Source organism: Chroicocephalus ridibundus, chromosome 14 (assembly GCF_963924245.1).
Source record: "Chroicocephalus ridibundus chromosome 14, bChrRid1.1, whole genome shotgun sequence".
Taxonomy (NCBI): domain Eukaryota; kingdom Metazoa; phylum Chordata; class Aves; order Charadriiformes; family Laridae; genus Chroicocephalus; species Chroicocephalus ridibundus.
The window spans coordinates 8,016,146-8,030,362 of NC_086297.1; the positions used below are offsets into that span (position 1 = coordinate 8,016,146).

Genomic DNA, 14,217 nt, shown 5'->3' on the forward strand with positions numbered 1-14,217 from the left:
CCTTGTTACAGCTGGATTTGCAGCTGGTCAAAGGCTTTCACATATGAAAGGATGCAGGGTGGAAGTTCAGTGGAAGACTGGTGTCCTACAGATTCAAACGTTTGTCCTACCAAGTAGATACTGTAGTTTGCAAGTTGTGAAAGTTGCTTTGGTGCCTCTCTACATCTTCAGGTAAAGTCCATAACAGTAAGTTACCACCTGGGAAGGAGGCTTGAATTGCAATGTCCAGACATCTCTTGGAGCTGCAGAGGTCTAGTTCCGAAGAACATAAAAAGCAGAGTGACCGATTCATGCTGCTGTTTTTGTCCAGGCATCCAGTATTACCACGTCTGGCAGTGTACTCCAAAGCAGTGTTCTTCAGTAGAAAAAAGGTAAGCATCACTGGAAGGGGAAGTCGGTGTCCTGACAGTCCTCAAAGAGCTCCTTTCATTCCACTTTTGTCTTATCCAATTTTCCTTAAACTGTGAAGTTTTCTTAATCAAGAGCTCTTGCAGGGCATCAGTTGTGCTTTAATGAGATCTATGGACTGGATGCTGAAAGGGAGGGATCTAAGCCACCAAAACCAGCACAAAATTCACTACAAAGGGTGTCTTTTGCAGCCATGTTCACCCAGACAATATTCCTTTCCTAAGGAGCAAGAATCTATCTACCATTTATTTGGACTTCCACAGCGTTCGTCTTCCCCAGGGCTCCAAAATCATCCTCATATCAGGATAAACTGTTAAAACCTACAGCTCTTCCCATAGTCCTCATTCCCGCCTGCAGCTCCTCGTCAACTCATACATTTCTGTTGTCTTCCTACAGCACCCCACCAACCCTCATTACTTCTGGGATCCCTGCTAACAGCGAGAACACCACCAGCCCTACTTGATCCCTCCTGCACAAGCTGAAGTTCTTCAGAAAGAGAGGAAAACTCTTCCCCTCAAAGGGACTCAAACCAGTTCTTAAATACCAGCTGGACCCCCACCATCTCCATGTTCGAATAAGACCATCGGTCCCATGCTACTAGTGAAAAAAACAGGAAACCTCTGTAATTAAGCATTTTGAAGGCCAACCATCCCTGAAAACAGGGATCAAAATCCAGTCCTCCATCTCCTGTTTATCCTCACGCTCCTACCTCCTAACCACCAGGGAGAAGTGCTGTACTACCAATTCATTCTGACACTAAGTACAAAAAAGCAAGATAAATGAGAGGATTAAATTATTCACTATCAGAACACGTTCAGCGTGGCAACTGGTTAACAGCCAGAATGAACAAACCTCAGTAATCCAGAGAATGAAACGTATTAGATTACAGTGGTAATACAATTAAGAATAATTCAAGTTATTTAAATGCTTTTAGATTGTCTTTTATTACTCCACAACAGTCCATCACACCAGCTGATACAAGTGTACCGAGAAGTGGCCACAATCTAAAATTCTAATAAAAATCCTTCAATTTATTGTTCACTTTCAATTTAATAGAAGATGATCAAGGAAGCATCTATTTTTTCATTTTTAGCTTTGAAAACAAATTGCTATTCCTTAGAAATTCAATTCTTTCCAAGTGGCTGAAGCACAGAAAGTATTATTTCTTTAAGCCAGTCACATTATACCTTTTCATTAATGTTGCAGTAACAGTCACAATGGAACCAATTGACAGAACGACAGCACTTGCATTACATCGTCTGCCCCCCAAGTCTTGAAGTGAAGGTACTAGGAAAGGAATATTCCTGCGAGAAAATAATCTGGCTTTGACCATAACCTTTGGCAGAGCCCCTGTATCTGTTTTGATATCGTAGTTATCTTGAAGCAGCAATTATCCTCGTACTACTTCAGGGGGTTTTCTTTTGTTGCGAACACCTCCCTGTGGCAGTACAAGAATCTCACATTACCACTTGGAGTATTTCCTTACACTCTTGGCAGTTTAGCGTATTCCATTTCCAAACAGCCTTGCCCTCCCAGAACCCCCGTTGAACCAGCATCTCAGGCCACTTAATACCCATTTAATAGGGCTCTTGTAAGGATCAATATTATCCCCACTGTGCAGATAAACTAAGGCAGCAATTTTCAGGTGTTAACTAAAGGTACCACCAAAACCAGCTGTGCTTTCAATCTGTCATTGTCACCCCCGTACATGAATAAAAATGCCTTACTTTAGGTGCCTGAAACAAACAATTTTGGTTACATCTTTTTAAATAACTGCTAGTGTGCATTCCACCACTGAAACTGAAACTCTTTGAGGGATTAGAGACCCAGCAAACGCTAAAGGCAAGGTCTTCTCATTCACAAGAACTTGCTAGAGTATTGCATCCAATTATGACTTACTCCATTCTTTTTCATTTAAAAACCATGAGAGGAGTAGTAACTAAATTGCACGGCAATCACTTTAGAATACATTATTTGAAAATTGTGGGTAATAATATAATTTGCCCAGGCTATTGAAAGATCCCAGCTGTTTAATAAACATGAAAAACTTACCTCCCAACTAGCGTGACAAGACCTCTTTGCCCAGTCTTCCTTTATCCTCCGACATTTGGACTTCAGTAGTCCATTAGGCTACCTAAACATGAGAACTGTTACAAATCAAGCCAGGCCAAGCAGCTAAGAGAACTCCAAATATTTGATCCAAATTGTTTATATCCCTGTACTTCGTACCACTTCTGAATCAGCACCCTCAGCAGTAGCTTTCTTAGTGAAGTCGCAGCAAAACCACTTAGGTCCCAGCAAACAGGAGTCAGCAGGTAAATTCTCTAAGGAGCAGAGGAGCAGTACCGACAAGCAACAGGCTCTGTCATAAGGAGAGTATTTGCAAGACCATGCAAGAAGAGTTCTAAAAAATTAGTTTAAAAAAAAAAAAAGCAGGTTAGTATTTCTGCATTGCTGTGTACACAAACATGTACCAGAATGTGCCAGTCCACTTAACAGTTTGGTAGACTAATTGAAATTAAATGTTTGAAGCTCTTAAGGAACTAAGTCACTTAAGATCTTAGAGAGTTTCTTGATCTAATCAAAGAAACATCTCTCAGGAAAGACCATTTTATCAGTTTTTGATTGCAGTCACTATCTTACATAAACACCATTCAGCACTGTTAGAGGAACTATTTCAGAAATATGAGGAGCAAGCTCAGGCGAATGGCAGAAAGGTGTTAGAAATGGAGAAATTTAGTTGATCGATGCCTCTCCATTTTTTTTAATAGCCTGTTGCCAAATACCAGAAGAAATTTCAATTTATGCTGAATTAAGGAGTATTTCCAAAGCTGTCACATCAATTCAAAAGGTACGAAAGCCTTATGTTTTTCATTTTTGTCCAGAGGAATTTTGGTAAGCTAATGAAAATTTGTGTTAGATGGTCTAATTTTATTAACTGAACACTATGTTATAAAAATCCTGCACTGAAGTTCATGACAGATGACGTACCACTCTACTAATTCAGGAAGTTAAGACACTGTTTTTGAAAGTGTGCTGTTCAGCACCTGTCACTTGACTTACATTGCCTGAGGAAAGAAAAAACAGCAGGCAAGATACAACAGGAAGTTTTGAGCTTCACAGTCTTAAGTTGGGCTGAAAAAACATTGTATTTAGGGAGACCTCACCCTTTCTTCAGAAACTAAAGCAAGTCCAAACATCTTTTTTTGGACAAACAAGATAAAGACGGCTTTCTCCTGGGAAAAGTCTTGGCATGACATCAAGTTGAAAGAATTTTATACAGTTATCAGCAGTCTAGCCAGGTCGGAAGCCAGAGATTCTAAAGCCAGAGAGCAATGTATTCCACATCTAACCTATGAAAGGTGTTGAAATATATTCACCACCACCCCCTTCCCCCCAGCCCCCCCCCGGCAAAGTAGTTTTTTCCAGGCCTTTGTGGGTTTGGATATGAAAACGTTTGTTCACAAGAGGGAATTCCAACCTTGCACTATACCACAGAAGTCTACATGATACATACCAGAATAAGAAATAATCTACTTAGCAGTAGAATTTCCTAGAATTAAAACAACGCGTACAGAAGATTACATTCTTCAGCTACATAGTCAAAAGCAACTGCAAAAACAGACACTATTTTTCTTATACCTCCATTAGATGCAATTAATTCAATATCAAATGCATTAAAATCTTGACAGAAGTTAAATAGATCACTGTCCATCAGCTAAATGCACAGAGCCGTCATTTTACCACAAAGCTAAAGAATTTCCAGATCCATCAGGCACAGACCTCTCACGTAATAATCACTTATTGAACTAACTGTTAGAAAAACTACCACCTAAAAGTGAGCTCCGCTAACAAGTTAATGCCTAAAAGAGCACTAACCTACTGAAAACGCTACAAAATATTAGAACATTCCCAGGACATCAGAGAATGCTTTGGGGCTGTTGAGCAGGCAGGCATATAATCTTTCACGAACATCCATGGATTTCACCACCACCTCTAAACTTCCCCATGAGGAAACTCAAGAACAGCAGCCTTGTGGGAAAGACTAACAAAAAAAAAAAAAATCCTTGTCACTGGCTCCCTTCAGTACTTCCAGCCTTTTTCCCTTTTAAGCAGAAACACCCCAATGGTAAAGCACAGCTTGGAATCTACGCCACCAGAGCTAATACACCCAAAAACAGAACTCAATTTTTTATTTTTGCTTTACATTTCCAAGTATCTCCCATTTGATACCATGGTAAACTGAATGGTTAACGAAATTATTTGCTCTTTTAAACTTAATGTTTACATCAAAAAGCATTCAAATACAGAGTTTTAAATAAGCTACTGTAACAACAATATTGATGTTTCTATTAAAGACTGACAAAAAGAGCTCAAATCAAAGGCATTAGTAAGTAATGCAGTATTTTGCAGTTTGCCTAATCAAACATTTTTGGCTTAGCAGAACATACACACACACAAAAAAAAATTCAAAAGAAGACAAAACTGAGTTCTATTTCCAGTTCAACTACTGACTGACTGAGAGGTCTCAAGGAAGCCTTTCATTTTCCAACAGTCTTCTGACTGTAAAAGGGGGATTATGCTTACTTACCGCAGAGAAAGCTGAGAATTGAGAAGCATAAAGTGCTGCAGAGAAAGAAATACAAGTGCTGAGTACTATTACTCCACAGAAAAATAAAGAAAACTGGTTATTTTAAACAAGAAGTTTATTTAAACAACAAGACGCTTTACTTGAAGGGAAAACTATCTAGGATTTTTTTTTTCTTTTTTTTAAGAGTAATTTACCCCTACTTAGACAGAGATTGCTCTACATGTAACAGCTACGTACAAAAAAGTTATAAAATTGTCCTTGGTTTTACAATGATAAAAGAAAAACATTGAAATTATCCAATCAAACAAGGTATGCAAGGTTTTTGTTTTTAAACAGTGAGAGCAAAATAACTTACTGGAATATAAAGATAAAAGTAGAAGGAGCATGCCACTAACGGAGAAAGGGGCATTTTCACAGAACCAGTTTGTTTTCCCACCCCATCTCCATTAAATGTTGATCAAAACATACCATTGGCCATTTATAGTTAAAAAAAATATGCATTATGTCTGTGCACATACACCAGTTACTTTATGTACAATAGAAGGAATAGGAAAAAAAATCAGAGAGAGAAGAGAGAAAACTATACTGCAGTAGTCAGGATGTGGCTGAACCAAGTCTCATTTTTCTAATTGTGAATGTGTCGTCTGTGGGAGCACAGTTCTGGAGAGGAAAGTAGCAGGTTCTTTTTTTGTGTGTTTGTTTTTTTTAGTAAACTCCTCCTGTTTGCTGCTGGAACACATCAATTGTATCTTCATCCTCCATTTCCAACTACAGCAGAAAAGAGAAAAAAGGCTTTCAACTCTTCTCAGATCTCTACTACAGGCTGGGTTGTTCTTACACTTCCTATCTTCATGTTTATTTTTTACGCAACTTAACTAGACCAGCCCCGCTCCCCTCCATCATCATCACTTTGTACATTTAACCTACCTCACTGTAACTCAAAAGCAAAGAAATTGCCTGGAAAAAAAAATGCCAGTTGATAACCGTTGTCCTAGAATGAATTCTACTACGTAACTTCAGGGTGCATTGTATGATTCCTATGGAAAAGATCAGCATTCATAATATTTTCATTCTGTTGCCTACTTTGCCATTGCATCTTCTTTCTCCTATTTATTTCCTCAGTTTTACCTTAGAACATTGCCACAATTCCACTTTGCTGCTGTTGTTCAAATGTGCAAGTGGCTTCAGCTACAGCACTAAAGAAAGCAGACTATAATTAAGGTCCCTAGCCCAACCAGGCAGTAAAACCAAACATCAGCAAGCACAAAAAAATTAAAAACACTTTACATGGTCAACAATGTAACAAATTGCTGTCCAGGAACAGCAATACTTCATTAATATAATTCTCTTTTTTCACTGTAATCTTCACCGTTGATATTCCTGGGATGTTAATGTTACCTACTGACAAAACCTGTACCAAGACTGACGGAGTTGCTATAACTAATGTCAGTTATATTTCTAAACAGTCTCAATTTCTGCTCCAGGAAATCAAACTGGTTTATGGCATTTACCGCAGCTATAAATAGACTGATCCTTAGCTTCAGCATAACACGGATGGAGAGAAAAGCACCCTGTTGCCTCAATTATCAGTATTCCAAGTTAAAAAACTGCATCGATTGCAGCCATAAGAGGCACATTCTTGGGAGCAAATGCTTAGAAAATACAGATCTACTATAAATCTAAAAACAACAGTCCCTTATTTTGTAACAAGTGGTTCTGAAAAGCATAAAAAACTGTATCATTTGGAAAGGCTGATTAAACAGAGTTACGTGGAGCAGTACAGAAAAATACACAAGAGTCAACAGTGAACCATTCTGTTCTTGGAATGGCCTTCATTTTAACCAATTACAAACAGACAACCCAAACTTCATAGTATGCCTTAAATTTTATGCTGCTGAAACAGAGCTTAAAATAACAGAAAATGACTTTTGTATTACAAACAGCACCTTTGATAACATCCTGGCAAACTTTTATAAAAAAATAAAGTCATCGCTTCAGGAAAAACTCAATTCTTAACTTACCCATTCTCATCTCAGAGCTGTGACTCAATAAAGTGACAGTTTTACAAGATTCACCATCTGTACACTATACTTCATTTTCTTATTTTATTACTACAGTGATACCTACTTACTACTCAAAACACTAAAGTAGTCTTAGATTCCATTTCCAATAATTCTAAAGTAATTATACCAAAATAATGGTAAAAAAAAAGATCAAGTTCTATCACTAATATATACAACTACATAAGTATTATATATGAAACAGAAGCATTAACTCCTGCAGCAAATTTCAAATACAGTTCTTTAATCTTGCTTCTGTTGTTTACCTGTGCAGGTGTGTCTGTTTCATTAATTGGCTGCCCATCGAACCGGAATCTGATTTGCCTCATTGACAACCCCTGGACAAAGAGAAGTAACACAAAGGGAAGTAAGTCTGCTGTAAAAGTACTCACTAGTTTTCTCTTGAACTTGTCACTGAAATTGCAGCATAATCATTAAAAGCCACCATTCATAACGCATGATATAGTTTTCATACTCCCCTCATGCACTGTCTTTAAGGCATTTCACTACAAATCCTTGCAATCTGTTTTGTATTAAAAATTGCATTGTGTCCAATAACTAAGAGAACAACAGTGCCCCCACTGACTGTAAGTTAAAATAAAGCAATTTCTAGCATGCAAGCCTCACCCCAACGCCTAGGATTTTTATAGTGCATTTTAACAATAATTCACTTAAAAATTAAGTGCAACACTTTAGGTAACAAATGTCAAACACTAATATTCAATACTCCTTTTTCATTTTCCCCAAAAGCAAAGGTATTCTATTTTTTTTTCCAAAAATGCAACTACTATCTATTAGTCTGCAGCAGCAGAGTAGCCAATAGTTAATATGAATTCAAGGACAAAAAGTTAGAAGAAATCAATGGATCAAAGTTTTTCCACGCACAGCCGAAACTTTCAAAATCAATAAAAAAAGGCATCTACTTCCAGAAACTACTGAATAGTATTTCAAACTAACATTTCTACCACATAACAGTAGTTTTGCTGACCTCTTCCACCCCCGGAAGACTACTACTCGTTCTTGCTTGAGCCAACAGATTCAAAAAGATTACTAAAGAGCAACAAACCCTTCTACTAGTAACATAAAGCTTCAAACTCACAGCTCTGTTTTCAAAGGTATTCTACAGCACGCTACATTCTACAAAGGAAGATGACTGAAGCTGAAGGATACAGACAGCACCAAGAACCTTGGTGTCTACTTCTTTCCCAGTTCTATCTACTCCCTCTACAGAGTGTCTAAAAATTCAAGAAGCCTACTTGGTTTTGAGGTAAATCTGATAGATTGCATGGTGCTTCTTTGGCACCTCTGAATTAGAAAAGAAACCTTCATTTTAGCCATGCAAGAGCAGATGTAATGCAAAGAAAACTTAATATAGTAACTATTTGTCAGAAGTTGACTTGTCAGGAAAAATATTTTAATAAATATGAGTAAACTTTTTGGTAAGACTTTATAGTTCACAGCAAAATGCCTTCTCTAGCATGACTAAGATTCTGCAGTGCTCACTCAGAATATCACCCTGTTTAAGAGAACCATGTGGCTAAGTGTCATGGCAGCAACACATTTTTGCACAGCAACATTTGGTTTGAGCCGTTTTCTCAGACATTGTGTTTCTTAAAATATGTATCTCCTATTCCAAAAGTGTTGCTTTTTTGCAGGTTCTTGACAACTTTATGAGCTGAATAAATGATAGCTGAAAAGATACTGAAAACCTGTACCTTGGTGAGATCAGTATCCACAAAAAATTAAGTATGTTCCATGGATGATTTCCACCCTCCCTCCACCCCCCCCCCATTTACAGTAATCACAAATAGTCTTCATCTTCTAAATGTATCATTCAAGGTTTAGTTACTTCCATTTTAGGTCTACTACATGCAATACGTGATTTTCATTCTTTGAAGCTGCTAAATTCTCTACTATCCACAGCTTCCACCTCTCCAAAATTAAATCTAAAGTCCACAGCTTAAGGATTTTAAGATCTGGTACGCCTAGTTAGGAAAACGAACAGAATCTAACTTTTAGAGATAAGGAGAACAAATGCTTTTAAATAAAAGTTTGAGAAGTAAGCAGCCAAGAAATAAAATTCAAAGACAAGTCCATCTCCACAGAAATACCCTTTGTATACCTTCTAGCTTAAAACCAAAATCATAAAAAATGTCTCCCATTCTAAAGATTTTTTCTTTTCTCTCCAATCGACACCTGGCTTTTTTTGTAGGTTTTGGTTTTTCTTTAAAGCAGATGAGAAGTTTAGGGGAAAAGTTTTAAAATCTTACTTTTGTTTGCATCCAAGTAACTGAAGTATAAAAGGTACTTCTAAGATCATCTCTCCTAGGACTTTACAAACAATTAACCAATCCTCAAACTCCCAAAAAGACAGATATAACTACACTTTATGTTTGGAAAAAGCAATACACAGCGATTTACATAATATAACATGAGTTTGCATGACAGAGGTAGGAAAAATGAGCCCACAGCCTCAAACATTCACTAATTTATCCCCAGAATACCCATAATAAGACCATATTCACCTGTTCAGTAAGAGCTGATTTTCCCTGTCTTTATTTGTATCACAGAGGTTTTACTGCTCTATATGAATTAGTTTGTTTTTCTTGGTGGTGAAATAGTTACCTCAGTATTTTATACTGATTTTATTGTATTCAATAGTATCGCTGAATATCTGTGTTTAAAAACAACCTTCCCTAATTCCAAACACTTTTGTGAAGATGGAACTTTTTAAAGGCAGACATTCGTTAAAAAATCATGGACAACAGAGACAAAATTTTCCTAATCAAAAGCTTCGTAAGAAAGTGTTAAATAGCACTACTCTTATACGAGCGTTTTTAAAACTTGCGATAGCTGCCTGCAACCTGCTAGGGTAGCTGCAGTTGCCACTACACTAGCAAAATACATTGTTTTGTTCCTCAGAGGATTAATTTGACAACTAGGCCACAAGAGAAAAAACAAAGCTCATCATTAGAGGTACGAGTTCCTTCTCAAGCTAGACATTAGACACCTCTCGACCCTGAAATACTCACTGATATTCTCTCATCTTAATACAATAATACTAAGCTAACAAATCAGAAGCCTATGACCAGACCAAGAAGTTACTCAGAGTTATTAAAATACCTCTGACAGTTACGCAGCTCTCTATCCTACGTTCATATTGCAGGTTCTAGCCCACTCTTTCCATATTGATATTTTTGAGCAGTAGAGTAACAGTTGCCTTCCAACAGCCTACATTACATTTCCAATGCAGATTTCACAAAGATAACAACAGATCTTTATTTTACCTATTTCCTGTCACAACCCTGTCAGTCCACTCTATAAGAGATCCTAAGAACAATATACTTTCCACAACACAATTAGTTTCTGTTAAGTCTTTATCATTTTGCATATTTACACACTTTTAAGACTTCACTGTCTTCATCTATATTGGAGATCCCCTCTCCCCCAGACACTGGTTCTCCTGATGATCATACAAGAACCATACCTGTCGTTCACAATAGGCTTTCATTAGTTTACTAAGTGGTGTATGCCTCTTAATCTTAAACTGCACCACAGACCCATCTTGCCCTGCCACCTTCAGATTAATGTGGTCATTGTTTTCAGTCTTCACTCCTTCCTGTCGAGGAAATAAAAGAAAAAAAGAAAACCAACACTCTTTTAAAAGGGAAGAAACAAGAAGTTAACATTTTACCAAAGTGCAACAGGTCATCAAAAAGTAGGAAATACAGATGCTATAGGTGTTTACCAACTTGAAAACTCTGAATTAAGAAATAAGTGTCAGTACTTTTTGTTTGAAAATCATAAAAAAAAGTCACACATAAAAAAACCCCAAGCCCTACTAATCTTAGCTGTCATTCTTGAGAGTGGTTAACATGCAAAGTAGCAGCGAAGACTTACTAGGCCAGCTGTTTTACAACAAATTAAAGAAAAAGTTATTTCTATCAAGGGCACAATAATATTCAACACTACAGTTCCAAATCAAAGGAATAAAGTTATTTATGTTATAACTATGATCTCAACCACTAGGAAGTCTCTTTCTTACTGTATCTCAAACTTTTTCGTACCAGTTGAGGTACTTCTGAAGCAAACTTCAAGATACGTTACAGGACTGTATTTGAAAAGGTAACAAAATACGAGAAGAACCAAGCTTTCTCCTTCAGAAAACGTTTAAGAAAAAGCCCTGCTTAAGGAGCCGTCCGATCCTCTCGCTTCCATTAGAAGCCACATGCAGAAACTGCAGAGAAACAACTTTCAACTCCGTGGCTCCTGCTCCGATCCCGAGTTGCCAGGGGAGAGGGAAGGCGCAGATCCAGCGCTGCCCAGCTCCCCCGAGGAGCCCGGCAGCATTTCCATCTTTGTTTTCTTTGGGAGAAGCGGCCGGAGGCTGCGGGATGGCCCAGCGGGGTGCGGGTCCCCGCCGCGGGGCAGATCCCCGCACGCCGTCTAGTATTTTCAAACTCAGTTTAAAAATGAGGGAGAGAAAAAAAAGGGGGGGGCGGGGAGGGTGGGTTGGGGATGAAAAGAGAACGGCGGCAGCGCGGCGTTGGCTGGTTGCGGGTTTGGGTGTTCGCTGTGGCTGGGGTTTTGTTTTGTTGTTTAGAATTCCTGCTGCTGCGAAGCGAAGCCCCACGCGGATCCGCTGGGCTCGACCCGCGGGAGCCCCCCCCGGGCGGCCCCTCCCGCGGCCGGGGGCGCCGGGGCGGGAGGCGGCACAAAGGGGGCAGGGAGCGGGGCGGAAAGGCCCCGCCGCGCTCCTGCCAGCGCCGACCGGGAAGGGGCTGGCGAGTGCCCCGGCCCAAGGCCGGTGACCAGCAGGGATGCTGCGCCCCGGACGCCCGGGGGAGGCCGGATCCGGCCCCGCAAGGAGGAGGAGGAGGAGGAGGAGGAAGGCAACGGCAGCAAACGCCTCCGGACCTGCCTCTCTCTCCCTAAGGAGGGCGGGAAGGGAGCCTGGATTCGCCCCCTTCGGGCCCCCCCCTTTCCTCGCCGCCCTCCCCGGGGATCCTCCGCCCGCCCCGGGAGGCCGCGGCCGCGGCCCAGGCCCCCCTCCCCCGGCGGGGCGGGAAGGCGGCGGCGGCCCTGGGTGCGCAGGAAAATGGCGCGCAAAGCCGGCGCGGCGGAGCCCAGGCCGTTGGCTGGCTGGGGCCGGGGCCGGGCCCGCCGTCGGGGCCTGGCCTCCCGCCGCCGCCTTGAGGGGCGAAGTGAGGCGGCGGGGAGGGAGGCGGAGGGGGCGGGAGGGCGCCTGCCTCACCTTGGGCTTCTCGTCGGCCATGGCGAGTCAGCGATGTCCGGGCCACTCCGAGCGCCTCACAAAGGGGGGGAAGAACCGACCGAGCGCGGCGGCGGAGAGAGGAGAGAGAGGGAGAGAGAGAGAGGGGAAGGCGGGGGGGGGGCAGGGAGCGCGCACGCACCGCCGCGGGGCCGCGCCTTGCCCCGTGCGTGCGCGCGCCCGCCGGGCTCTCCCCCGCCCCCCCTCCGGCGCGGCCCCGCCGCCCATTGGGCCCCGCCGGGCGGGAGCGGGGGGAGGGGGGGCGGGGACAGAGGGAAGGAGGAGGGGGAGGGAGCGCGCGCGCGCCCCGGCCGTTACATAACGCGGGTCGGCCGGAGGCGGAGCGTGCGCGCGCCCCGGGCGGGCGGCCTGGCCCGCGCGGCGGGCGCGCGCCCCGCCCCGCCCCGGCGGGCGCAGCGGGCCCTGCCCGTGCGGCGGGTATTGTCCTCCGCAAAATGGCCGCCGGGCCGCCGCCGGCCGGGAAGGGTCCTCCGCCGCCGCCGCCACCCCCTTCCCCGCCAGCCCCCAGGCCCGGCCTCCTTGGGGCCGCCACCCCCTTCAACACCTCAGCACGGGGCCTGCTGCGCGCTCCCCGCGGGCACCTTTCCCTCAGCCCTCCGCCTCGGCCTCCTCGAGCCTGACACGTTTTCACCCCCTGCTCATGGCCCTCGCTGTTGTGCAGAGGAGGGCAATGGGGGCTGTGAGGTTTGACAGCCGTCCTCTGTGCCTCCGAAATCCCCGGCCTTCCCCCCTGAGGAAGGTGAGGCATGAGTGTGCCCCAAAATACGTGTGGTTTGTGCAGAGGGAACCGAGACCCGCTGCACTTCTCGGCTGCAAGTGAAAAATACATCATGAATATAATTAAAACAATTGCAGTCAAGGCTTACTTAGACCCTTCCACAAGCTAAGGCCATGATGCAGCACCTCAAAAATTATAGCTTAAGAGGATGTGCTACTGATGGTGCGGTTCCTTCAAGTTCATTCCAATGGAGGGGAGGAGGAAATCCTCAATAACTCCAGGGATTTCACTGAACAGGTTCCCACAAAACAGTTTCTGAGCCTTTTTTTCAATCAACGTTACACCCGCTGCCATCATTTGTCAACTATTTCTCTACGGCACACAGGTGGAAAAGAAACACCACAAAAATGACCCTTGTAAATCCTTTGGGGATGGATTTACCAGGTGGCATCCGTCGGTACCGGCACGGCGCCGTGTGGTGAATGACGCAGAGGTGGCCGCGTGGCCACCTGTGCCCTCGGCTCTGGCATGACAAAACCCAGGCCTGCGCGTAATGCACCTCCTGCACCATTCCGGAGAAGTTATAAGATGGGATTTGTCCAGAATAAACTATTTAAGCAGTGAAACATCAACTGAGGAGAAACTAAATTTAGGAGCCAATCCAGGCTGCTTCTCACTGTGGATTCCGATCCCCCTCCCCTACTTTTTGTCACATTGCTTCACATCCCAGCACCTCACTTCCAAGCGCGGACTCACAGGGAGTTTTTTGTTTTATTGCAATTGTCTAGAAATTGAAGAAGACAACAAGAAGCTGAACCTCTTCCCGAGTCCTCAGCTGAGAAAATAAGACAGCCTCAGCCCTACCTGAGGCAGTGAAGATGGCTCGCGCAGGCGTCTGAGCTTCCACAAAACACGGCTAGTGAAGTTTTTTACCAGCTCCTTGTAGACTAGGCTCCCATATATTGTAAAATTTTCCCTCTGCTTCAGTGCTCTGAAAGATTAAATCTCATCTAGATTTTCATAGAACCTTTTAGTTTTAGTATTTTACCCCTTCTCAAGAGTCTTTACGAGTCAGGTCTGGAAAAAATCAGAGGCAGTGGAAGAGCTTGGTCTGACCCAGGAAGGCAGCTGAGACACTGTTCTAAAT

At 42.8% G+C, this 14,217-nt stretch overlaps 1 protein-coding gene across 2 annotated transcripts; it reads right to left on the reverse strand.

Moving 5' to 3' along the window:
* Window positions 1–5,096: 5,096 nt before the first annotated feature.
* Window positions 5,097–12,545, reverse strand: SUMO2 (small ubiquitin like modifier 2). 2 transcript variants are annotated; one of them, XM_063352218.1, is made up of 4 exons: window positions 12,314–12,514; window positions 10,547–10,678; window positions 7,326–7,397; window positions 5,097–5,767 (listed from the first exon to the last, which is right to left on the reverse strand). In XM_063352218.1, the coding sequence occupies exons 1-4, from the start codon at window positions 12,332–12,334 to the stop codon at window positions 5,705–5,707; spliced, it is 288 nt and encodes a 95-aa protein (XP_063208288.1). In that variant the 5' UTR covers window positions 12,335–12,514; the 3' UTR covers window positions 5,097–5,704. The 2 variants fall into 2 exon arrangements, with proteins under 2 accessions (XP_063208288.1, XP_063208289.1); XM_063352219.1 differs by having other exon boundaries at window positions 5,743–7,169; window positions 12,314–12,545.
* Between the last annotated feature and the right edge of the window lie 1,672 nt (window positions 12,546–14,217).

What these genes read in the sequence shown, in the direction of transcription:
- SUMO2 (XM_063352218.1), bottom strand. Translation starts at nt 12,334, where the DNA reads ATGGCCGACGAGAAGCCCAAG. An exon ending in TGGCCGACGAGAAGCCCAAG is followed by an intron (nt 10,679 to 12,313) that starts GTGAGGCAGGCG and finishes TTTCCTCGACAG; the next exon opens with GAAGGAGTGAAGACTGAAAA. An exon ending in AAACAGACACACCTGCACAG is followed by an intron (nt 5,768 to 7,325) that starts GTAAACAACAGA and finishes TTTCTGCTGTAG; the next exon opens with TTGGAAATGGAGGATGAAGA.